The following is a 25,116-nucleotide window of genomic DNA, read 5'->3' as shown; positions in this document are numbered from 1 at the left end:
GCTTGATAGTTGAAGTTAAGCGTGATTGAAAATAAATAAAACTAAAACTGTATTAAATTTTAGCGAGTACAGCGCAGCCTTATGTACCAAACTTACATGCAAGTTGAAACAAACTCTCTTGTATATAAATGACCTTTCAGGAGGTTCATATCATATTACTTCACTATAGTTTTCTAGTTGAAAATTTTCCTATGTACATACAGAATAAGTCCTGACATCAATAAATATCAAAACTTTCTATATAACCTTTCGGGAGGTACATATTATTTAACTATATATAGTTTTGTAGTCGAAAATTTTCCTATGTACGTACAGAATAAGCCCTGCACTCATAAATCTCAAAAATGTCTATAATGCTCATTCCTTCCTCCTGTATGCCAGAATCTGAAGCAGCAGAAAAAAGGATAAAATTTCGTCAATACTTGAACGAAGCACAATAATATTGGGAAAAAGACTCTTGATACTCACCAAATGCTCCCTTTTAGATATGCATTTGGATTTAATCCCTGCCAAAGATTCATGCCCTTGCAGAGTTTCCAGTTCATCTTTGCTAGGATCTATAACTAGCGTAGTTAGCTCATCAGAGGATGAAGTTTCATCAAATGACTTGTCACAAACTGTACTGCAGCATCCTTTAACTGCCAATATCTCAACTTCTTCAACCGGCAAAGGTGTCTGATGAGCAACATACTATGCAGAAAAAGGATGCATAAGAATATTAGAAAATCATCATGCTTAAATTCAGTTCGTCCACAAAAGAGAGCATTAAGAATTTAAAAGAGTTTGCTAAACAAATTTAATAAAGCATTCTTTTATTTTAATGCCTGAATATCAACAATTTAAGCTAGTAAAAGTGAACCAATAAAGTCAGGTATTGATGAATGACGTCACAACATTGTTAAAGTTAACTTGACTACAAACTATCATTGCCAGAAACAAGTATTCAAGAGAATCTCACTTCACAAAGGTGCTTCACAGACAATGTTGGCCGACAGCAAAGGTGTGGCTGCTGCAAGCTTGGTGTACTTTGTTTGTCCAAAGACAAAAGAATGAGATGGACATCTAACTGCAAACATGAATATAGCATCCATAAATTGAACTGAACTGAAACCGGAATATATTCATCATTAAAGAAGGATTCAGCAGTAACCAAATACCTCATCAGTGTTTTCATTCAAGCTACGGAGATAATCAACTAACTTAGCCATGCGACTACTACGGGAACTTTTGCTATTGCTACCATTGCCACTGCCATGCCGTGTGTGACTCCTAAAACCACCCCCTCCCCAAGTTAATTTTTGAGGTTTTGACACCGGTCTAGAAGAAATTCTTATATCCATGTCACTTTCTATGCATCCACCATCAGGACTAGCTGTTGATGATGAGGGCTGAGAAGGACGACCTCTGGTCTGCCTCTTTCGCCTTCTCTGCCTGAGTTCTGTACATCGCTCATCTGTGGAAGATGAGTCCTTTTCATTATTGTCATTTTCATCCTCATTATCTTCAGATCCTTGATTATCTATCACTTGGTTTTGTCTCCTAGAGAGAACATTTTGTTGATTGCGCTGTGATCTTGTCACAAATGAACCTGGTGTATCTCTACGTCTCTTAACCAGTGCTTCAGATTGTCGTTGAGCAACTTTTGCAATTGAAGCCTGAATCTATCAGAAAAGCTATTATATGACAAACCAGGAACAAAAGTACTCTTGAACATGCTAAGATCTGATAATTTAGAGAATATTGACCACTGAAAAAATTCAAAATCAATATGGATAACCCTGAGCAGTAAGTAAATATAAATTGATGGATGGGAATTTAGGAATTTTGACTAACCACACAGATAGTCAACAAATCAGCTTTTAAGAAAAAAGAAAGAAAAGTTTATCAACGCCTGCTATATGAACTTTCCCAGGAAAGGCTTTGATTTGAGCCTTCATACCCCAGGAGTGTGATACGGTCAATAACACATTCCTGATGAAACTTTCCTTACTGATGTCACTATTATGCACATGATATGATACATTTGAAAGTTAAAGCATAATTAAAAATGTCAAATCAAGAAATATTCACCTGCTTATTGCGGTTCTTGTCCTCTTCACAAAATTGAAGCTCCTGCAGCAAGTGTAGTATAAGTTAAATATTGTGAAAGTTTATGTCAGCTCAGTTAAATATTAACTACAAAACAAGTGAATTTATACCTCTATTTCATACTTCTCAATATTAGGATATAAAGCTGCAATTAAGGCATCGTAGTTTGGATCATCTCTCAAAGAACGACGGCTGGCACAGTGTGTGCGACAAGCAGGGCATTCATTGTTCCTGAGATTATACATAAATGATAAATCTAGCTTCACATAAACATTACTATGGTTTTTCTTATAAACACAAAAATAAGCAAGATGAAGACCTAGTTCACAAGTACCAGGAGCATATTAATTAAATAAAAGAAAGAAAAAAGCTGGAATGGAATAGCTTCATGTGACCTACCCTAGTCGCATTGACTTGTCAATGCATTCCCTGCAAAACCGGTGCAAGCATTCCATAACAGTACGTGTTTTTTTAATAATACCTGTTTGAGTAAGCATCAGAAATACTTGGTTATATCTCCACCATACAAGATATTTGTTAAAACTCGAGCATAACATGAGTTGCAGATTTAAAAAATTTCCTTCAAGGATAAAATCCAGCACTACTTGGTAAACCATAATTAAGATTATAGGTGCGAAAAACAATGGGCAGCCACATTATGGTTGACTACAAACACTAGATCTACAGTGAAAAACTATATAAAATTGCATACATCAAACAGACTATATTGAGATCTTGAATCTTTTGGAATTTTTAATTTGAAATCATGACTCAACACAGTCATATGCATTTGAGCTGCTGCATCGATAATCATTCTCTTATATTTTATGTAATAAATTTAGAGTTTCTAGTTTCAACACTGTTCCAGATCCTTGATGGACTATGAGATCCTTTCTTTTGTGTTTTGAAGCTCCCACTGAAATTAGCACAACTTCACACACAGCTGTGAATTGAAGTTGTGAATCTACTAGCACATGCAGTTGCCATGAGTGCACACACACAAATGACACACTTGGGTAGAAAATTAGAAAGTGACAGCAGAAGCCATGAGAATGAAAGCCAACCTTGCTGCTCACAAATAAGATATGCATCGCTGACTCAGCCAAGATCATGATCCATCACTGAAGCAAACTACAATGGTGACCATTGATCACCACATCAATTGGCTGCTTCAAAATCAGAAAATTATTCTCATCAAGACAAACCACAATGGTGTAAGACAATGAGGAAGGACATGAACTCAGCTGAGGTTGGAAACAGATTTGATGGTAGACATGGCTCAGGGTCCAAACAAACTCATTCATGATACAAAATTAGAGTTTTTGATTGCAGAGAAAATGGTAGGAAGCAAGAGAAAACAGAGAATTAAGAGAAAAAATTATCTCTGTGAATTGTTGTTATGATTGGTACAGAACTTGTGTGGTTCTTGTACATATAGGAGTTGTTACAACAGATAGATGCATTTTCTAACTGACCAACCAATCACTAACTTCCTAATGAACTCTATACCACTCTTATACATATTCAGCAGTAACAGAATTAAAGTGTCATTGACACTTCAGTGCGCCCACAATGTGAATAAACTAAGCTACCATCATATACTCTAATATTGGGAATCCACACTTTTTGTATAAAATGCTCCAGGGTACTGTTTGAATCACAGGAGGTATTTGCATTTTGGAAAGGAAGATTTGAAAGAGACAGAAACTGTAGTACAGTGGCAGTAGGGAGAAATTCCACTACAAAGTGATTTGGAATGAAAGACACACAAAACAACTAAACCACCTGTAAATGAGACAAATGAAATTATGTCAGTGTTTCCAATCCCCCTGAGTTTCATCATCATCAAGATTCCTCTGTCCTCTTCTATTCAAATTTCAAATTTTCCTCACTTTCTTTTCACCCAACCAAACATAGCATAAAAATTTCTTTTTCTATCCAAACCCACCCATACAGTGATACCCATTTGTTATGCACACGCATATTCCACCAGCTACTCTCATCCAAATAAAACATAAAAGCAGTGTTGGCAAAGAAGACAGCAGCGTTGAAATAGAGTGTGTTGAAAGAAAATGTCTGTTGAGGTTTGCATACTGATCTCTTCTTTATATTATACAACAAGGTCAACCTTGAGCCTCATTTTACCTTGGTTTCAGATGTGCTTATATTGAGCATATCCAAGAGCCAATGTCACAATGCATGATTTTATGTAGATGATTCAGTCCTATTGTGAGGGTCAAAAAGAGGAAATAAATGATAGAGTAGTTGTGGATAAATCATTTGGACACACATGGTTTCCAATTAAGTAAAAGTATAATGGAATATATGGAATGCCAGTTTAGCATGATGCAACAACAATAATAGTCTTATCCCACAAGATGAGGTCTCCTACATACATCACATAACATCATTGGGCTCAGTCAAAAACCAAATTATCAGGTTCACCATGAGATTCCTTTTGATAATATCCTCCAATGTTCTTCTTAGTCTCCTTCTACCCCTTTTCTACAAGGCTAAACTATGCAATCTAGTTTCGTCACCAATACCTCCAGTGGCCTTCTTTGCACCAACAGTAGCAATAAAAAATTCATACATATATAATTTAATTGCAGAGTTGTGCCAAGAACTATCAGACAAGAAAAAACAAGCACATACCTAGGCAAATTGGACATTGGACTTCTTTGCGTATTTCCAGAAGTTCTACAAACACATACCTGTAAAAAAAGAAAGAGCATAAGCTTTTATTTATATAAACTTAATAGGTAAAACAAAATTAATATTCCAAATCTGAGATCTAATAATGCAGTCTATAGCTTGTATTATTGATTGGGTAGTCACAAAAATCTTCACCAACATGACAGCTAATAGTGAAATAGTCAATTCAGCAGCTTTTTAATAGTTTAATTGTAGTTAATACTAGACAGTGGCCACTCCCACTGCCTTCCTTGATCATATAAATTCTCTAAAGTTGCTACATGCTTGTAAGAAAAAATTTCATGAACACAAACCATAGCCACTTAAAAAGCCAGAAAGGGGCAGAAATGTAGTTTTCTAACTTAAGTTGCAGTCTTGCAGATACCCATGGTGTCAATTTTTTATTTGCTTCTTATTTTAAATTATCAGCAACACTTTCACCCTTCTTCCATAAAAAAAAAAAAACAAAAAACAAAAAAAAACGATGCACTTTTATTACAAGTCATTAATGGACACAAACTTTAAATTCAAACGAACATATCTATGACAGCATTACCTTCGTTATTTTAACACATCTGAATTAGGACAAAACTGACCTCATTGCAACAAAGAATTTATGAATACTACTAAAACCTAATTTTAGTTTCACAAAATTATCCTGCTTCTCATATACGTCATCAACCACAGCACCATGACATTCTAAATCATCACTTCCAATCTCAACATGCAATACGAAACCCTTCCCAATAATTTAAAATACACAATAACTCGTGGATGGATCCATGCGATGATTCATTTCTTTCTTCACCCAACTAAAACGTCAGGGTAATAAAATCACCATGCAATTGTTCGTAGTAAAATCTATGAGCATAACCTGAACTATTCCAGTTACGGTCCAAAAGTATATAATCTACGATAGGAACAAGTAATAAACAATCCCCTATTCAACTATATAACCACTTTTTTTCTTTTTATCATGAATCCAAAACTTGACGCAAAGCAAATGACGTTCTGTTCAAGACAGAAAAACACAGTTCAAAACCACTTTGAACGAGATCTTCAACGCTAATTAACGTTGCTGAGCAAAAACAGTTATGATTCAAAACATACGGCACGAATAAAAAACGAAGGCGTCGCAAAAGCACGAAGAAGACGAAAATCGAAACATGCAAACGACCGATTACGAATCGAATCGGGGGGATTCAGAAACGGCATGCGTCGTGGCTCGAACGACACGAGCTGGATCAAAACGGCAACACCGAACGGAACAAAAGAGAAAGTAGAAGTTCGTCAGTAATGCGTATATATGATGCGAGAGAGAGAGAGAGAGCGTACTCGGATTTGTCTTCGGGGGGAGAATCTGAAAAGAGAAAGAAGGAAAAGTGAGAAGAAGAAAATAGAAAAATCTAGAAGGAAAGAAAGAAGAAATGAATACATAAACAAAGCCGAACCATCTGATTTGTAATTATCTTCTTCTTCTTCTTCTTCTTCTTGGTGGTGATATTTGGCGTGACGGTGGTGATCGTTAGGAGCATCAGGGAAGGAACGCTTCTGAGCAGGCATTGATATTGCTATTTGGTGAGTCAGTCTGTGCGTGGTGGTGGAGAGAGCAGCGAGAGAGGAGAATGAATCAGATTCGCGATTTTGGTGTCAATGCCTCCTTTTTCTCTCCCTTTCTCGTGCAGCAGCGTGCGATATGATCCACTTAGGTGAATCTTAAGTCCATTATTGGATTTTATCCCATAACAGTACTTTGGATTTATTTTTTTTTTACTGGTATGACAACATAAATGTCAAATTCTATATAATTATTTATTATTTTTAGAATTAAATAATTTCAGTGTGTGAGTTTTGATTTTAGTCCGGCTAAATTTGTTACTTTTTCTATCATTTTAAAATATGAAATCATTTCTTTTGATCTTTGTAAGATGAGTAAGGTCTAATTTTGGTTCTCGTAAATTGTATTTTTTTTTTTCAATTCTCATTCCTCCAACATTTAAACTTAAAGTCACTATTTTTATACGAACCTTTATTTTAAGATAAATAAATGAGATTTATTCTCAGGATCATGTAAAAAAAATTTAGAGGTTTCACATTGTATCATAGACATAGGATGGTTACTTAACATTTTTTTTCAAAGAGTATCACATAATGCTAAAGACCAAAACATTGATTTTCAATTTTAAAAGACAAAAAATAAATAGATTTTTTTATCAAAATCAAAATTAATTATAGTGAATCAAAACATATTTAAACCTAAAATTTATAATAAAAATATGTTTTAAAATATAAAAATTATATTTTACATAAAATTTACATAAAATAAATATGCAACTTATGATTTTAGTAAAAAAGAAATAGTAAACTTTAGGTTGATTTTTTTAAACGAGTGAATTTTGATTTTAACTATAATAAAAAAAGATATTTAGTTTTCATCCTTCCAAAATTTAAAATCACTAATTTTTACTCCAGATGTTCATTTTAAGATAGATAAATGCTATTTATTTTAAGGTTTTAGGAAGAAAACAAAACTAGAGATGTTGTAAATAAAAGAAAGAAAAAACTAGAATTGTCGCACGTTGACATGGTACCTTTTTTGTTCACTGTTAAAATGTTGGATTTTGTTAAATAGATGAAAAAGCATAATATAAAAATGACCCATAATGATTTGGATCAAATGGGATGAGAACTCCTCTATCCAACAAAAATCGAAAACCAAAAAGGCTAAATCAGCCACATGATGGGTATAGCTTTGTCTGCAGCTCTCATAGCAAACTCCACTCTTTGGGAGTGACAGACTTACAGCCAATTGAGGATATACACATCATCATGTACTTTTTCATTTTTTAAAATTTATTAAATTTATAAATAAAATTTTATGTTTTTATATTTTATTTTATTTATATTTATATAATTAAACTCATTAAATTTATTTTTTATAATTTACACCTACTTCTTAGAGTCTTGGATCTGCCACTCAATCCAAGCATCAACTTCCTGCCATCATAATCATTAAGAATACAAGGGAATAGAGTTCTTCCATGCTTGCACCAATTGGAGGCAGTCAGATTCAAATTTCAAACATTGTGTTATGCAATAGGAGCTCAGACCCCAGAATAATTGACCACCGAAAAGCATAGGCTTTTTTGCCTTACGAGGTTCTAACTGGCAACTTACTTCATGAGCACGAGCAATGAATCCCAACCTCGTACCTTTGTTGCTCCTTACTGCAGTCTGCAGCATTAACACTAGTGAATGTTATCTAAAATGTTCAGTACTTTACCTTTTGTTACATAAGTAATTAATAAGTGTCACTTGTAGGGATGACAATGGATACCAGTGGATATCCACAAAAACTACCCATCATGATTAAGATATCCACTTAATGCTCATGGGTCAGGTACTTGTAATTATCATAAATTTTAATAGGTATGGGAATTTTAGTATCTAAACCTAGATATATGATATACTACACATATCATTTATAACTATTAATAATGGAAATTATTTCATGATGTATATATTTTATTGGATAATTTTATTATCTTAAATCATTTTTTAAATATTAAATTTTTCTTCTAACTTATATTAATTAACTTTCCATTATATTTATATTATTATTATTTATTATTTTATTATTTTTTATTAACCGTATTTAACTTCTATTTTTTATTATTTAAAAAATTTAGAGAGACACGCTTCCCCTAATTATCATATAGAGGAATAATCACATTTAGTGTATCCTTTTTTAGACATTTTTATCATCAACTATTATAAATTACCATAACATTTTATTTTAACTTTCAATAATAGTTACCCTTTTCAAAACAAGTTACACCCAACCAGGTAACTTCCAAATTCAGGCACGGAATGTCTTTTTTACACTAGTAATAATAGTAATACCTAAGAGATAGATTATGTTTCTATGAGAGAGATAAATTATATTCCTTCATTCATAACAAAATTATATTTATTAGTCTTTATTTGCTAAGAGATAGATCACGTTCATTAATTCATTCATTTAACAAAAAAAAAAAGTTCCATATTTACTAAAAGATCGTGTTCTATAAAAGATCTTTGAATAAGATTTAACTTGCCATGTTTTATGATTATGATTATGTTTTATAAAAGATCTTTGAATGTAATTTTAATTTAATTATTATCATATTTTTAATCAATAATATTTTTTTTATTTTTTCATATTAATTAAAGTGTGGATAGCATGTACGAGTATTTAGATACTTAACGGGAAAAGAGGTTGGTATTAAAGTTACTATTCATGTGGATGTGAGATTGAATATAATTTCTTTTGAACTACAAGTATGATACCAAACTATAATATTATATCCAGATCTTAGATCTTACTTATTGTCCTCTTCAATTACATGAGAGTAGAAAAAAAAATAATGATTTCAATTTTTAATGAATGAAAATAAAAAGAAAATTTTTAGAAGGATTAAAACCAAAATTCATTTATTTCACAATACAAAAAGTATATATCAAACGCATTTCCGAATTAAGACATTTATAAGTAAATTTAAGTTTTTAATATTACATATTTATGAATATTGTGTTATGTAAAGACAAAAGAATACACAAGAAGTAAAATTGAATTATATTTTAAAAAATTCGAAAAACTTGTTCAAACACGTGGAAAAATAGACAAACTATAAGCTTCAAAAAATTGAACAACCATGCAGGACAAAACTAATGTATCGGCCGATGAGTGGTGGTCGGTTTTTATAAAAATCTTTAGAATAAAATTCAGTAACATTTTGAAAGTTTTTGCGTTGTTAGTGTAATAAAAAGATAAAAGCAGAGAAAAACATGCAGATAAGTACTTTTTTTAACACTTGTTTCTTTAGGCAATATCTCGATCATTCCGTACATGTTCAATCACTTAATTGAGGTTTCTTTCCCCAAGTCTTTTTAGACTCAAGATGTGTTTGTCTTGCTAGTGTGACAGTGGACATGTGGTGCACAAAGTCCAACACGCATTTACAGTAAAAGTAAGACAATTGGTACTTTTCTGGAAACGAAGGTTGGTCCTAATCTAAGTTTGGACCGGAAGTTCAAACACACACTTAAACAAACCAAGAGTATTTAGGTTTGTCATTTTTTTTGTTTTTGTAGTGACACACATTTCAAGATAAATCAAACGACTGCATGGAGAAGCGCTAAGGTGATACGTTGGACAACCTACGTTTGAGGCTCCACCACGATTCCCAAACATACACTAACAAGTTTGAAAAACAAGTAATCCTAAATCATTGTTTGTGTAAGCATAGTTATGATAAATTATAGTCTAACAACAACACTCAGTATTTATAATGTTTACAAATATTTTTTTAATGATTATAATTCACAATAAATTGCATATTAGTTCATCTTTGTAACTTTTTTATGTATAAAGCTTTTATAGATGACTAAGAAAATAGTTGTTGCGAGACTTTTTTTCTCTTCAAAAGATGAACGTTTGAGGTGCATTTATTGTTGAATTAAATGTTTTTCTTCTATACTTTGATGGTTAGAACAAAATAAGTTTTTTTTTTCCTTTTAAAATATACTTTTAGTCCTTTATGTTGGGTACATATTTATTTTAGTTCTTGAAAATATGAGACAAATAAATAAGTTCTTAAAAATGAAAAATTTAAATTTAGTCACTGAATGTGTAAAATATATAACAAAAGTAGAATTAATAATAATTTTTTTGACTTATTATCTATTAAATAATTATTTATTAGAAGTTAAATATTTAAATAATTGCGTAAAAAAAAATTTGACACCCCTCTTTGATATACTCTTGGATCTGTCCCTGACCACACTAAAATGATATTCACCTATTGACTTGTCAGGGTTACCTAGCTTTCGAAATATACGCCAATTTTATGGGATTAACATAGGTCATTGGGGTTTCCACACTAGGTCTCTAAAACCCTTAATGTTTAAGCTAAATTTGTCATGAGCTCCATCCGACTCGTATCTATTTCACACTAACTCACAACTTAATGCAAATGATGCATGTCACCTCTCAATGCAAACACTAGTCCCAATGGACTTCTCATCACACATAAGATCACACATAAGTGAGCTTATCCTTACACCTCATAGGTTTGATCACTCACTATCCAGATCTCACCTGAGCTCATTCTCGCCATCTCATCGGTTAGATCACTCATCTAAATGGCATTCAGTCTCAACTTACATCTCAAGACATATTACACACACAAGTTACATTCACAACCAATAAAAACATTATTTCTTATGTTTTGAGTATGATCTCATTCATTTCTTATTACACGTCTATGACTTTTGTAGTGTTATTGTAATATTTAGAGTTGTGATAATACTGTCAACTTGATTTTTACCTTGTTGGAAAGCTAAAATAATTATTTACAACTTTTATGTTGACCTCAAAGCCCATTTTGATCGTTTACTATACCTAAAGTTAGGAGACACTTGAAATTATCACTTAATCCCAACATACTGACCTCTGCTTACTAGAACTACAATACTTAAGCTAAGGAACTTATTTTTGGCTAGCTTCATTGGTTAGCTAACATCTAGTGCTATATTTCTTATGAAGACACTTAAGGTTAGGGTTTCTCATGTTTTCTTTTAGAAAAAAATTCTAATAAGAAAAGGTCATAATTGTGACAAATTTGTCATACATGTGACTTTTGATGACCAGGACATGTTCTAAGTCTTTGGACAAATTTTGTCTGATTTATGACATGTGACAAATGTAAAATTTTGATCCGTCTCTTTTGAACATGAAACCAACATGTCTATAAACAATTGATAACCATAAATATAAGGATATTAAAACTAGTCAATAATAAAATCCCTTATTAAAGACCTATTTAGGATGGTTGGAAATTTTTATTTTCAAATATAAATTTAAAAACAAAACTCATTTAGCCAAAAATAGAGTTGAAATGATTTTTTAACTTAAATTTAAAACACTTTTGCACTAATTTTCAAAACAAAAAATAATAGATTTGTAACTATCTTTTGTTTCCATTAGTTTTTTTTATATAGTAATATCTTATATTTGGAATTTCTTAAAAAAATTTAACACAATTTACACTTTAATTACTTTTAATTTGATTTTACCATGCAATAAATGAATAATACATGTGATAAAAAATATTGGAAAAAAATAGTCCGAATATTATAACTCTAGTTTTTTTTTTTTTTTACGGAAATATCCAAACACCACGTAAATTCAAAATTTCCGCGCTTCAACATTCAGTTATCAGATTCCGAGTTTCTCACACAATCTCAATGGCCACCATGCTCAGCTACTCACCCCCGCGTTTCAAAATCGCCGTCGACGCTCACCACGATCCTCTCTTACCTTTTCTCCGGTTCCTCTCTTTCTCTCCCATACACTTTCTCACGCACACACACAGTTCCACAATCACAATCAATTTTCTGCGTTTTTTTCTGTGTGAATTTCAGGTCTATCAAGAAAGCCCTAGAAGCTTCCGACGACTCCGCTTCGAATCTCAGTAACTTACTCAAAGATTGCATCAGAAACTTCAAGAACAATGACCGCTACCGAAACGACGTCAGATTCCTCAAGATCTGGCTCCTATATGTAACTCTCCCTCTTTCTCTCTGATTTCATTGATGCTGAATTCAACACGCCCTAGGGTAGAAAGATTAACAATTCAACATGTCACAGTGATTGGTGTAGCTAATTACAGTGTCTCAGGCTTTATTTGAGTAAACGTCTTCATAAGCAATTACAGAAGAAGAAAATAAAAAACAAAATGAATTCTACCTTGTTTGGATAGAACTTCTCAATAAGCGCCTATTGGAGAAGAAAATAAGAAGGTAAAATGAATTAATTTTCTTTCATAAGTTAAAGTTAGCTTATTGAGAAGTAAAAAATCAACTTTAAAAAAATTTAAATGAGAGCTCCTATAAATTAGCTTACGCATAAGCTAATTTTAACTTAGGAGAGATACTTGGTTCATTTTACTTTTCATGTTTTTTCTCCCATAAGTGTTTATTGAGAAATTTATTCAAACATTACCTTAAACTTCTTCCATAAGTTAAAATCAGCTTATTCTTATCAGCTTTTAGAGATGTTGGATGCAAGAGTTTCTGCAAAAGTTGAAGTGTTTATGAAGAAGTTTATCCAGGGAAGACCTTAATGCATTAATCTTAGCGATATTGCAACTTACATAGTAACTTGCTGTTGCATGTATGTGCATAAGCAACAGAATCAGTTATCTTATTCAAGTTTGGAATGGTTTACAAGCTAGGATGTGATGTGGAATGTTGTTGTTTTGAGGAACTTTAGGAAGGGGTTAACTTTGTTCTGTTGGTTTCTTTGTGCAGATGGGAGTTAGTGATGATTTTGAAAGTGTTTTCAAGGAAATGCTGGACAGTAATGTATGTACCAATAGTTCTTCACTTTATGTGTGGTCTGCAAGTTTTTTTGAGTTGAAGGGAAGATTGCATGATGCTCTCACCATCTATCAGCTTGGCATTTGCAGGTAGATTTTGTTCATATTGCAAGTTGCATAATGAGATTTTTTTTTTTTTATATTTGGGTCAATGTTTGATAGGAATGCAGAGCCAATTGAGTGGTTGAAGAAGGCACATGCCTTATTTCTCAATAGAATTTCTGAAATACAGAATGCTGCTTCAACTCAGAAGGTATGGATATTGGAACAGTCCCTTACAATTAGAAAACAAAATTTTATATACTATTATTGTTTATGGTCTCTGTCACTTATGTCAGTTCAATTTTGAGATTTCTAATCACTAATTTAAGAATTTTTATATAATATCTGAGTTCAGGTTGATGATAAAGAATCCAAGAAATTTGAAGATAATGGCATTAATCCTTGGGGCACCTCTACCATGGATAGCCTGTTAAAGAAAATATATCCTTTAATTATGAAATTTGATGTGAGATGTTTTACTCCTTTGTTATCTACTTGCCTTGATTTAACACATCTGACAATGATTCAGTTCCCTTATGCTTCTTTAAATACGTTTCAGGGGTATCGTTCAAGCACTAAACCATACACAGGAAAAGTGGCCTTATCTACCTTGAAGAATTCATCAAGGAATAAAGTTATAGAGATAGGTTATACACTCCTTTGTGTTATCATATTTATTATATGAAATATGAGAGTAAAACACCATTTTGGTTCTTGAAAAACTTTGAGTTTGTCGTATTAGTCCCTAAAAAATGAAAATCACCATTTTTGTCCTTGAAAAATGAAAACAAATAGCCATTAATTTAGTCCTTTTTGTACATTAATTTAATCTAGAAAAGGACTGTATATATATATATATATATATATATATATATATATATATATATATTGACAATTTCATCTTTTAGGGACAAAAATGATAATTTCCATCTTTCAGTGACTAGTATGACCGACCCCAAATTTTTCAAGGACCAAAATAATGTTTCACTTGAACTCTGAATATAATTGTCTGACTGCTTTCCAACTTTCTGCATACCTGAAGAGTCCATATTATATGAATTTACTTGCTTGTATTTTCTTCTGTCGACCAATGTTAATCAAGAATTTGAAACACTAACATTAGGAGTAAACTGATACCATGGATTAGTTAGGATATCCAGTGCTTCCCCCCAAAAGAAAAAGTTATTATGAAATAAAACTACTTGTCATTAGTCATTTCCTTGTAATGTTTTGCAAACTGTTTAGCTTGTGAAGTTCATATATCTAAACACAAAATGGAATGATCCTGCCACTAAAACTTTATCTTGCAATGATAAATGTATATATTAGATGTTAGATATTTAGATAATAAATATGTAATATGTTCAATTGAATTTATATTTTGTAAAATATTATGGGCAGGATAACTTGTTGAGTTCAACTGTTCACTACTTTAATATCTTACAGTTACTTTGTGTTGCTAGTCTATATTTATCAGATCATGTAACCATAGGCTCTCTATTTATCAACCTATGTGCTATCTTTCTTGAATTTGAATTGAATTCATTACATCTTCCCGGTACTATTAGCTTTTTTTTATTATAGATAATCATGTTTCAGAATGGTTTATACTAGAACTAGGTTTACTTATTGCTCTATAAGCTGCTTCCTTATATGTGGGCTTCAATTTGTTTTACTAACGGCGCTATTGCTCCTCTTTGTCCTTATCATGACATTAAAGGTGGAAAGAAGTACCATATAAAAGGCTGCGCTGGACAGGGTGGTTTTGCCCAAGTATATAAGGCTAATGTTGACAGTGACCCTGACAATGTTGTTGCACTAAAGGTGATGAATGCCTTTCAAATAATATTTCTCTGAAACATAGGCCTATTGTCTCATTAGACTGTGCTTTGAAACTTAAATGGCAGATACAAAAACCAGCTTTCCCTTGGGAATTTTACATTTATCGTCAGCTTGATAAGCGCATCTTAGATAGAGAGGTATGCTGTTATCAACTATAGTATCAACCTGCCTTTTCTGTGAACATCTACTTATTCTGAGTTTTCCTTTATCAGAGGTCAAGTTATGGTTTCGCTCACCGAATTCATATCTATTCTGACTGTAGTATACTCATCTGTGACTATTTAGCTAATGGGACATTACAGGTCTGTTATTCTATTTCCTTTGATTTTCCTTATTATCTTCAATATCCTTTGGTATTAATCTTCAACTGAAAATACTATGCAGGATGTGATAAACTCATATGTGGTCTTAGGAAAATCCATGGAAGAAGTGTTATGCATTTACTACACAATAGAAATGTTACACATGGTTGAAACTCTGCATGGTTTTGGCTTGATTCATGGTGATTTCAAGCCTGATAATTTGCTAATTCGCTATGCTAGGTAAATTTAAGCATCTGTTGTTCGTACAATCAGGATTCTAATACTTCAAAACTTTCCCTTTCTTTTCAAGTTATCCATTTGTACCTTTCCTTTATTCCTTGGTTTTTTATACCTTGCAAGACTGTAATGGTAAAGTTGTTTCCCCATTCTTAATTTCTGAGGGTATGATTAATGTATCTATTATCTAAAGTAAGGATATTTTCAACCCATTGTTTGTGTCCTTGTTATTTTATACTCTTGTATCAAAGGATGGGAGGCTTACAAAGGCCCTCTGTATCTACCAAAGCATCATCTACTGGAGTGAGCATCAATATAAACATGCCTTGCCATATTTACTGACAGAACCTGATTGCAAATGCTTGAAAGATTTTTGTTTAATGAGCATTGTATGATGCGCAATGCATAGCAATGTGTTGTGTCAAGTTGCTTACATGATTTGCATTTGTGGATGGTGCTATTTCCTTATATTTTTCAGGGGTGACCTTACAGAAGATGGGTTCTTCAGCCGAATTGGTCCTTGGTGTGATCAGGTCAGTTTTTCTTGGATGATATAATAAGATCTTTTTTTGTTGGTTTCATTAATAGACAGTACATATTGTTTTATCTTGCAGGGTCTTTGCCTTGTTGACTGGGGAAGAGGGATTGATCTGCATCTCTTTCCAGATCACATACTATTTAAGGGAGATTGCAGAACTTCTGGTTTTCGCTGCATTGAGATGCTAGAGGATAAACCGTGGAAATTTCAGGCAAGTCACCTCTTAAATTACACTACAAATGCAATGTAACTCATTATATACCGCCTTTTGAGTTTCCCTTCTCTATCACCTGTCAACAGGTAGATGCATATGGCCTTTGTGCTATTGTTCATATGATGTTGCATAGTTCCTATATGGAAGTCGTCAAAAAAGAACAATCTGATGGGAGCTACATGTATCTTCCCAAACTACCCTTTAAACGGTATGTTCCTAGTGTTATATTGTATTTAGCACTGCAATTTTTTTTACGAGGGGTCGTTGTATGAAACTTGTCTCTTTCCAGTTTCCTGGTTACTAAAGTCAATGTGTAAAAATTTTAAATGCCACAACGGATCTGATATTTTGCTTGTTGAATAAAACAGTTACTGGAACATTGAGCTCTGGAAGACTTTCTTCACTAAGATGCTAAACCAATACCCCCATGATGATGATAGGAGTTTGCTGCAGGACTTGAAGAAGTCCTTCCAAGACTACATGAGCTCCAATCCGCAGCTTATAAAGAAACTAAAGGAGTTACTCTCAAAGCAAAGGGCTTCCTTGTGCTCTGCTTAATGTTTTAAGATCACAACACCTCCTATTATGTTGTTGTTATGAAGGTAGAAAAGTAAACAAATGCACAGTGCAAGCAATCACGGACAGATTAGAAGGTAAACTTCCTTTGGTGTTTTGTCTAGTTTTCTAGCACACGCCCTTTAATTAGGGAAAAGCCCCAAGTTTTTGGTGAGTTAAGATCATAATGCAGTTCAATTAAATCTAGGGTGGAGTGGCTACACTCTTACATATCCACTATAGAGACAAGCTCTGTGTGTCTTCTGTAGTTTGAGTAAGGTCAGAAATTTGACCTTTTAAGTAATGGTGTACATAAATATGCAAATGTAGAGTGTCAGTAAGCAGGTACGACAGTTGTATATGCCGTTATGATATTTTTTGTCTAGGGCATGTATCATGTTCAAAGCAGCTATAAAGTTGAGTTTTTTTTAATCTCTATATTTGGTTGAGTTCTATGATACTTGGTTTTCTATTTTACTTACCCTATGGTGCTAAATGGAATTTACATAATTTATCACTGAAGAGTTGAGAAGGTTCTTCAGACACAACGAAATTTCAATTACTGCCTCTTCTAAAGGTTACATCAGAATTTTTTGCTCCCATTGGCTTTTTATGGATACGGACTAATTCAACACGTCAACGTTTCTCAGAACTGGGAGATTTTGCCATGAATTTGGTGCACCTAACTGTCTAAGTTAAGGTGTAACCGCCAAAATCAATTAACAATGTGTCTGCAACTTTGATTAGCTAAGTGCATCCACTTGGTGCACTAGCACTTCGCCTAGGTTTATGCAGAAGATTCTAACCTTAAACGCATTCAATCGTTCCCCCCAATCTCTCCATATACCATTATTGCTCTTAAATTAAGGCCACCAACAAGCGAATATTGTTCTTTAACGATTTGGTTCATGTAAAGTGTAGGTTGACTAGTAACATGTATGGTATAATAGTGAGCTGAGTCAAAATCAATTGTAAAATCAAGGTGAATGTAAAACAATATAATTCTTTGAAAAAATCATGGTGAAACTGGTCTTGAGGTAGTCACATAATTTTTTTTAAAGAGTATTCTAAAATGTTATAGGTGGTAAAATGAAGCATCTAATATAATTTTGGTTGTACTGTTTATGTACTTGTCCGGTATATTGTAGTTGACATTTCAAGGATTAAGCATTATATAAGAGCATCTTTAGTGGTAGATCTTAACTTAGGATCTTAAATCTTTTTAGTGGGTCTTGTGGTGCACGCGCGAGAATGAAGATATGGTAAGATCTGTCTCATTTTTTTTCTTTAACAGTAGATCTCATTTTAGGATCTTAGACAATTATTTTAGGTCTCATATAAGTCTCACTTTTAAATATTTTATTTAATTAATTGTTAAATTAAATATAAATAATTAAATAATTAATTTTAATGAAATATTGAAAAAAAAATTAATAAAATTTAAAAAATAAAAAAAATCAATATAAATTTAATTTTTATTTATGACTAAATGTTAAAGAAATGAAAAATACATATAAAAAAATTGAAAAATATTAATGTTTAAGAAAAATTAAATTTTATTATTATTGTGACCATATTTCCAAATATGTTCCAACCGTTCCATAGTTTTCTTTTCAAGATTTCTGACCATTAACTGTCACCCACACGCTCCATTTTTTTTTTCCTCCTCCCTCTTCTGTGGTGTCTCTTCATTTCCCCACTCATTTACACCTTTTTTTTCTCTTCCTCCCTCTCAAACTCTTCATCTCCTTCTCTTCATTTTTTATTTCTCACTTTTCCCCTTCCCTCTCCCCCTCACAAGACCTCCCTTCTCCCCCCTCCCTCCCAGCACCGACGACCTTCCCCCTCCTTTCCGGCACCGGCGACCATCCCTCTCCCTTTTGGCACCCGCGACCCTTCGCCTCCCTTCGGCCCACGACCCTTCACCTCCTCCTCCCTCTCCCCCTAGTGTGACCTTCCATCTCCCCCTCCCCCCTCACGTTACCTTTTTCTTCTTCTGGCACCGCCAGTCCGCGAGCTTCCTCCGACAAAGGTATTTTTTTTTTCGTTCGTCTTTTTTTTCTCCTTCTTCTATCATTTTTCGTTTTCTTCTTTCATTGGTGTTCTTGTGTTGTCCTCCTAGTTGGTTGTTGCTTTTGTTGTAAATCTATTTGCAATTTTAATTTTTTTTAACATTGTGCAGAGATCTTGTTCTTCTACAAGAATCCATTTTCTGCCCTGAAGATCTTAGCACCATCTTTATTGTAAGATCTTTGGAAGACCAGATTTCTATAATACTAGGGGAACATGTCTCTCTAAATAATAAATAAAAAAACAAAAAACAGAAGTTAATATACTTAATATAAAAAAGTGACTGAATAAAGAATCTAACAATATTGAGGTACTGGAAAGTTATAATAGGTTAGAAGAAAAATTTAAAAAGTTTAAGAAATAATTTAAGGGTAAAACTGTCACATGAAATGTGGACAATGAGAGTATTTACTTATTTATTATTAGTGTAGAAGTATAGATAAATGATATTAAGAATTTAATGTGGGTTTAGATGATCATTAGTAAAATTAATTTTGAATGAAATTGATTTTATAAAATAAATTTTGGTTAAAATTAATTTTAAAATGATGTAATTTATATTTAAATATTTTTATTATAAAATCAAACTTAAAAGTAAAGTTCAATATGATATCTTTGTTATGTAAAATTAACATGTAAAAATATATTTGAAATTAACTCTAAATTTAGAATCAATTTTTCAACTTAAACCGAACACACACTTAATTTAGTGTTTTTAATGGAAAATAATACACTCGAGGAGCCTTAAAAAATTTAGTAGGGGTTATTGACATCCATATCAAAAACATAGCCATGACAAAGGGGGTAAACTCTTCAAAATATGAAACAATTTTGTCTTCAGGTGATAAGGATGTTTCTATGCCAATGTTACTAGACAAACGTCATTTATTAAGGTCATCAATGGAGAGTACAAATAACATTTCATAGGAATGTTTCTTTTGCTTATTTATGTATCTAGATTGTTATTATGGGTTATATAGAATTTTTACTTTTTTCTATTTAATTGAAAGTTTATATTATAAGTTTGAATCATTGTCAATCAGGCACTGTTGGATTTAGAACATTAATCTAGCACACATCAAGCAATGGAAACTTGAATCACACATACAAACTCACCAAAAAAATGGAGAAGATGAGCAAGAAGGAGATGGAAGAAAAACAGAATAACGAAAATTGCGTATTTTGCGGAAACGGAAAAGTGTTTATCTCATGACAAAATGTTTCCCTTATGTGAAATTACACTTATTCCACTACTTATATCAGTAAAGACAGAATTATTACCTCTTTCTCTAATAGGCACGACATAATTTTAACACCATTTCTCTCAAAAAAAAAATAATAAACACCATAATAATGAGAAAAGTGGGAAAAAAATCGTGCTATATGAGCAAATTGACAATTAAAAATAGCAATAATATATGAGAGGATGATGTCTAACCAATTAAAATGTAACATAGTAATAGCCGCAAAAAAGAAAAAGACCCTAGCTTCGGGCCATAAAAAAAGCAAAATAACTAAAGAAATCAAGAAATATACACTTGCAAGTTACAAACTAAAAATTCATAAAGATAAAATTAACTTCTAATACATAAATGACTAAGAAAAAAAAATGAAGACATATATTCTACATTTAATTTCTAAATTTAGAAAATTATATTATAAACCTAATATGTTTTAAAACATGAATAAATTAAAATGATAGAAGACATATCTACCAAAAAAAAATGTTAGAAGACATTTGTAAATAAATAATTATCTTAATATATCAAGTAGAGGGTGTTTGGCCAAGCAATTCAATCTCCACCTTTGGTTAGTGTTGGTGTAATTATAGATATTCCGTGTGCACTGAAATTGCCTACAAAAGAAACTTCGATGATCAAGTCAGTTAAATTCGAGATGTTTATATATGTAAGGATTAATCATACATAATTTTTTTGTATCAAGTGAGAAGGAAGTTATCTTCCATTAACTACTATTTACTCCTTTGTGTGCTTTCTTTTTTAGATATTGTCTAAACGTGTCTAAGTATAAGACATTTGTCTTACCAAGTCCTAAGCTTACAAACTATCTATAATGTTAGTATACAGTGAGCTTATGGTCGATAAGGTACAAAAGAATTATATTATATGAGAATAACAAGATTAAAATGGAACTGTATATCATACATAAAAAATTAAAATTTAATATTATATAATTATTTAAAAATTCATTACTTTTTAAGTATTAAATCTTGTCCGTCTATATATTCATATTTAATTATATAATTCGAATGTAATCCTCTCACTATATATTTCTCTCATATAATATGTCATATATTCAAGTGTATTATATTTATTAACATATAATTTTTATTAAATAAAAATATATTAAAATAAAAGATCGTAAATTATGACCTTAATATACTGATTGTATTAAATAAAAAAACACCCTTACATGTTTAGTATTAATAAAAATAGATCTATGCTAAATATTTGGAAATGTTTTTTTTTCTTTCTCTTTTATTTTTTATTTATTATTATTATTATTAGGGGTTTACGAATTACGATACTCATTCGAGAAGTATACAAAATTTTGCGGGAGGATGTCGGGCGCAGACTCCCCCTCAGTATTTTCCGCCGAAAGAAAAATGGTTAAAGACAAATGGAAAATAGCGAGGGGGCAAATTCGTCATTGCAAATAAAACCCTAATGCCCCTCGTTCGGTGCTCCCATTTATAGTCTCACACTCTCCTTCCCTTCTCTTCTCTCACGATCTCAACGGAGCCCTCTCTTCAGGTATTCCCCTTTTCTTCTCCCATTCTCTAAACTTTCTTCTTCTTCTTTTTTTTTCTCCACGAATTTTACTTTTCCATTTTCTGCGGATCTTCTTATTTTTTGTTCTGTAGTTAGTTAGTTTCTCAGTGATTTTTAGTAGTACTTGATTTGCTATCTGATCTTCTCTTTAATCGGATTTCGCCGTGGTGTCCGAACCGGGAGAGTGAAGCGAAATTTAGCAAGTAGAATAACGAGTTTGTGATTTGTGAGGATGAGATCAACAGTTCTAGGATTTGAATTTGTAGTGTTGTTTGCTTCGTGTTTAGTCAGATACTCAGCATTCTGCTAGAATTTCGCTACGAATGAACTTGGAGGTCTTCATCAATTGCTTTTTTAAGTAGTGATGTTGAATTCATGTATTGGGTTTTGTTTACGAAGTATTGCACTATTTACAAAAAAAGAAAATGCATTTCCTGTATTTGTATGATTTGTGTATGCTTATACTAAGTTTATCAAGTATTGTGTTATTACAATGAAGAAAATGATTTTCCTGTTTTTGTATTTAGTGTTTGATTGATAAAAAGGGTACTTGGATTGTGAATTTCATTTATCTTATTTAACAGTGTTTCTACGTACATTCATATCTGTGTACATTTCGGGAATGCTTTGTAATGCATTTTTTGTATAGAATATTTAATTTTAATTGGAGTTGCCAAGTGTATATCAGATTGTGTGTATAATACTTCCAACTGCATTTGATTTTCTTTTAAAGTGGTGTTTCAGTAAGGATTTATTTTAGCTCTGGTGTTGTTGAATCTGTGGCTTATTTTTATGGGTGAATGTTGACAGGTCACCATCTAGACTGCAATCATGGCTGATGGACCACAGCATCCATCAGTTGTTCAGAAGCTAGCTGGACAGTCTTACCTGGTGTCCAGGCTTAGCCCCAACTTTAACTCTAGGAATTATTCTGCAACTGGTTCTTACGTCAATGGCGGAATGCACTCGCCTGGGTTGGCTGTTGTGTCACCTGTATCTCCAGTTACTGTGCATGCTCCAGCAGAGAAAGGAGTGAGTGGATTTCTAGTGGATTTTCTGATGGGTGGAGTATCCGCTGCTGTATCGAAGACAGCTGCTGCTCCAATTGAACGAGTCAAATTGCTTATCCAAAATCAGGATGAAATGATAAAAAGTGGTCGGCTATCTGAGCCATACAAGGGAATTGGTGATTGTTTTGCTCGAACAATGAAGGATGAGGGTGTGATTGCTCTTTGGAGAGGAAATACTGCTAATGTTATCAGATATTTCCCTACTCAGGTGATTGCCATGAATGTATTTGACTATTTGTCTTGGAGTTTCTCTATATCATTTTTGTGATTCCTAATATCCCACTTTTCCTTCCAGGCTCTGAACTTTGCCTTTAAGGATTACTTTAAGAGGCTTTTCAACTTTAAAAAGGATAAAGATGGCTACTGGAAGTGGTTTGCTGGGAATTTGGCATCTGGTGGGGCTGCTGGGGCTTCTTCCCTCTTATTTGTCTATTCTTTGGATTATGCCCGTACTCGTTTAGCAAACGATGCAAAGGCTGCAAAGAAGGGTGGCGAGAGGCAGTTTAATGGCTTGGTTGATGTTTACAGGAAAACCATCAAGTCTGATGGTGTTGCTGGCCTTTATCGTGGGTTCAACATCTCATGTGTTGGAATTATAGTGTATCGTGGTCTTTACTTTGGAATGTATGATTCCCTGAAACCAGTAGTTTTGGTTGGTGGGTTGCAGGTATGTACCAAATTTGAATCTGAAATATCGTATTTTTTTTAATTTGTATTTTCTTTAGTTTATAACACATATTTGGCTCATATCACTTTGGGTTTATGTTTGTTAGGCATTATTTTATTTGATACAATGACAAATAATTATTTGAATTGTCAGCTACATGAATAATTGTTAATTTTGTCACCTTGAACCTTTTGTATGGGTTTTACATAGTTTACAAATGATACTGTATAGAATAGTCTTGATTTACTAATTTGTGAGCATATTAGCGTTTAGTCAACTGCATTTAGTAATGCCTATACACAAATTATCTTGAATACCAATTCTCTATAGATATTATCCATTATGACTGCCTAATTTAGGTTTGGGAATTTCTACTTCCTAAGTTTTGGCTCTTAGCTTTCCCCCCTTATTATCATGTTTTATTTTTACGTTTACTTACTACGGTACTCTTCTTGTTAACAGGATAGTTTCTTTGCTAGTTTCCTTTTGGGATGGGGAATCACAATTGGTGCTGGTTTGGCTTCTTATCCCATTGACACTGTTCGAAGAAGAATGATGATGACTTCTGGAGAAGCTGTGAAGTACAAGAGCTCTTTGCATGCATTCCAAACAATCGTCGCAAATGAGGGTGCCAAGTCACTCTTCAAAGGTGCTGGTGCGAACATATTGCGTGCTGTTGCAGGTGCTGGTGTGCTTGCTGGTTATGACAAGCTGCAGCTCATTTTGTTTGGAAAGAAATATGGATCTGGCGGCGGCTAAAAATGATGACGACAATTTCCTGGGATAATCATGCCGATTGCCTTGTCATTTGAATAATTATGGATGAGAAATATTGGTATTGATATTTTCCCAAATTTAGGACCTTGATACTTAGAACCCATAGTCTTGCGATCAAGAATTTTCATTTTTGTTGTTTCATGCCATCAGCTTATAATCCTGGAGTTTGAGCCCCCCCCTTTTGGTTGAAATAATTAAGACTCGTTTGGATTGCTCATGCGTGGTTGAAATTTGATTGTCTAGTGAAAGTTTTGTTATATTTAAGCTATTTTAATGGTTATGCAAATCTTGATTATATGTCGGTTAAATATTGATTCGGTGCAGGATTTTAATTGTTGCTCTCATCTTAAGCTTTTGGTTGTAATGTTATGTTCTAATGAGTTATCCTGTTCCACAGACTGCCATAAATTTAGCGTTTATTGTTTGTGCATTCAGTTTTTTTTAAGTGAGTTTTATCTATTTAATTTTCGTATATTAAAAGAATACTGGGAAATCTTTTTTAGTTATCCAAATTCAGGCTTAAGAATGGGATTTTTGGGTATGCCGAGTTGAACCAATTAAGGTTGGTCCAGCTAATAAGAAATAAATTTATATTTCAAAAGGATGTATGTTTGATTTTCTAGGGACTTAACTCAAACTTTAGTGTTATGTAAAAAAACACTGAATTGATTTTTTGGTTCGTATTCTTGGCTTAATTAAGTTTGAAATTGTGATTATAATCAGTACGTATTTTAAATTTTAACAAGTTCAAAGTAAAATATGCCTAGCAATGCATAATTTTTTTTTTTGAGGCCTAGCAATGCATAAT

At 32.7% G+C, this 25,116-nt stretch overlaps 3 protein-coding genes across 4 annotated transcripts; 2 read left to right on the top strand and 1 right to left on the bottom strand.

The window, feature by feature from the left end:
* Window positions 1-103: 103 nt before the first annotated feature.
* On the bottom strand, window positions 104-6,492 carry LOC100819311 (putative E3 ubiquitin-protein ligase RING1a). 2 transcript variants are annotated; one of them, XM_006592380.4, is made up of 10 exons: window positions 6,234-6,492; window positions 6,118-6,142; window positions 4,744-4,802; window positions 2,488-2,569; window positions 2,199-2,319; window positions 2,071-2,112; window positions 1,158-1,655; window positions 959-1,066; window positions 469-690; window positions 104-384 (listed from the first exon to the last, which is right to left on the bottom strand). In XM_006592380.4, exons 1-10 carry the CDS (start codon window positions 6,343-6,345, stop codon window positions 358-360), a joined length of 1,296 nt encoding a protein of 431 aa, XP_006592443.1. In that variant the 5' UTR covers window positions 6,346-6,492; the 3' UTR covers window positions 104-357. The 2 variants fall into 2 exon arrangements, with proteins under 2 accessions (XP_006592443.1, XP_003539938.1); XM_003539890.5 differs by having other exon boundaries at window positions 1,158-1,661; window positions 6,234-6,491.
* Window positions 6,493-12,045: 5,553 nt separating this feature from the next.
* LOC100783171 (mitotic checkpoint serine/threonine-protein kinase BUB1) lies at window positions 12,046-17,056 on the top strand. The gene is made up of 14 exons (XM_003540879.5): window positions 12,046-12,152; window positions 12,247-12,385; window positions 13,135-13,292; window positions 13,365-13,455; window positions 13,600-13,710; window positions 13,804-13,891; window positions 14,965-15,068; window positions 15,152-15,223; window positions 15,299-15,388; window positions 15,471-15,628; window positions 16,104-16,158; window positions 16,240-16,374; window positions 16,464-16,585; window positions 16,746-17,056. The coding sequence occupies exons 1-14, from the start codon at window positions 12,070-12,072 to the stop codon at window positions 16,933-16,935; spliced, it is 1,596 nt and encodes a 531-aa protein (XP_003540927.1). The 5' UTR covers window positions 12,046-12,069; the 3' UTR covers window positions 16,936-17,056.
* A 1,558-nt stretch (window positions 17,057-18,614) lies between these two features.
* LOC100818408 (ADP,ATP carrier protein 3, mitochondrial) lies at window positions 18,615-24,565 on the top strand. The gene is made up of 5 exons (XM_003539889.4): window positions 18,615-18,964; window positions 21,531-21,776; window positions 22,605-23,072; window positions 23,160-23,531; window positions 23,994-24,565. The coding sequence occupies exons 3-5, from the start codon at window positions 22,626-22,628 to the stop codon at window positions 24,288-24,290; spliced, it is 1,116 nt and encodes a 371-aa protein (XP_003539937.1). The 5' UTR covers window positions 18,615-18,964; window positions 21,531-21,776; window positions 22,605-22,625; the 3' UTR covers window positions 24,291-24,565.
* The last annotated feature ends 551 nt before the right edge of the window (window positions 24,566-25,116 follow it).

The sequence above is a fragment of the Glycine max genome, chromosome 12, assembly GCF_000004515.6.
Source record: "Glycine max cultivar Williams 82 chromosome 12, Glycine_max_v4.0, whole genome shotgun sequence".
Classification (NCBI taxonomy): domain Eukaryota; kingdom Viridiplantae; phylum Streptophyta; class Magnoliopsida; order Fabales; family Fabaceae; genus Glycine; species Glycine max.
Note: the sequence above shows the minus strand (reverse complement) of the source record. Positions and strands in the feature narration are given on the sequence as shown.

Coding starts and splice junctions, on each gene's coding strand:
- LOC100783171 (XM_003540879.5), top strand. CDS start 12,070: ATGGCCACCATGCTCAGCTACTCACCCCCGCGTTTCAAAATCGCCGTC. Junction 13,293..13,364: donor TATCAGCTTGGCATTTGCAG/GTAGATTTTGTT, acceptor AATGTTTGATAG/GAATGCAGAGCCAATTGAGT. Junction 15,069..15,151: donor ACAATGTTGTTGCACTAAAG/GTGATGAATGCC, acceptor CTTAAATGGCAG/ATACAAAAACCAGCTTTCCC.
- LOC100818408 (XM_003539889.4), top strand. CDS start 22,626: ATGGCTGATGGACCACAGCATCCATCAGTTGTTCAGAAGCTAGCTGGA. Junction 23,073..23,159: donor TCAGATATTTCCCTACTCAG/GTGATTGCCATG, acceptor TTTTCCTTCCAG/GCTCTGAACTTTGCCTTTAA. Junction 23,532..23,993: donor TTTTGGTTGGTGGGTTGCAG/GTATGTACCAAA, acceptor TCTTGTTAACAG/GATAGTTTCTTTGCTAGTTT.
- LOC100819311 (XM_003539890.5), bottom strand. CDS start 6,345: ATGCCTGCTCAGAAGCGTTCCTTCCCTGATGCTCCTAACGATCACCAC. Junction 4,803..6,117: donor CCCCCCGAAGACAAATCCGA/GTACGCTCTCTC, acceptor CTTTTTTTACAG/GTATGTGTTTGTAGAACTTC. Junction 2,570..4,743: donor CCAATGTCCAATTTGCCTAG/GTATGTGCTTGT, acceptor TTACTCAAACAG/GTATTATTAAAAAAACACGT.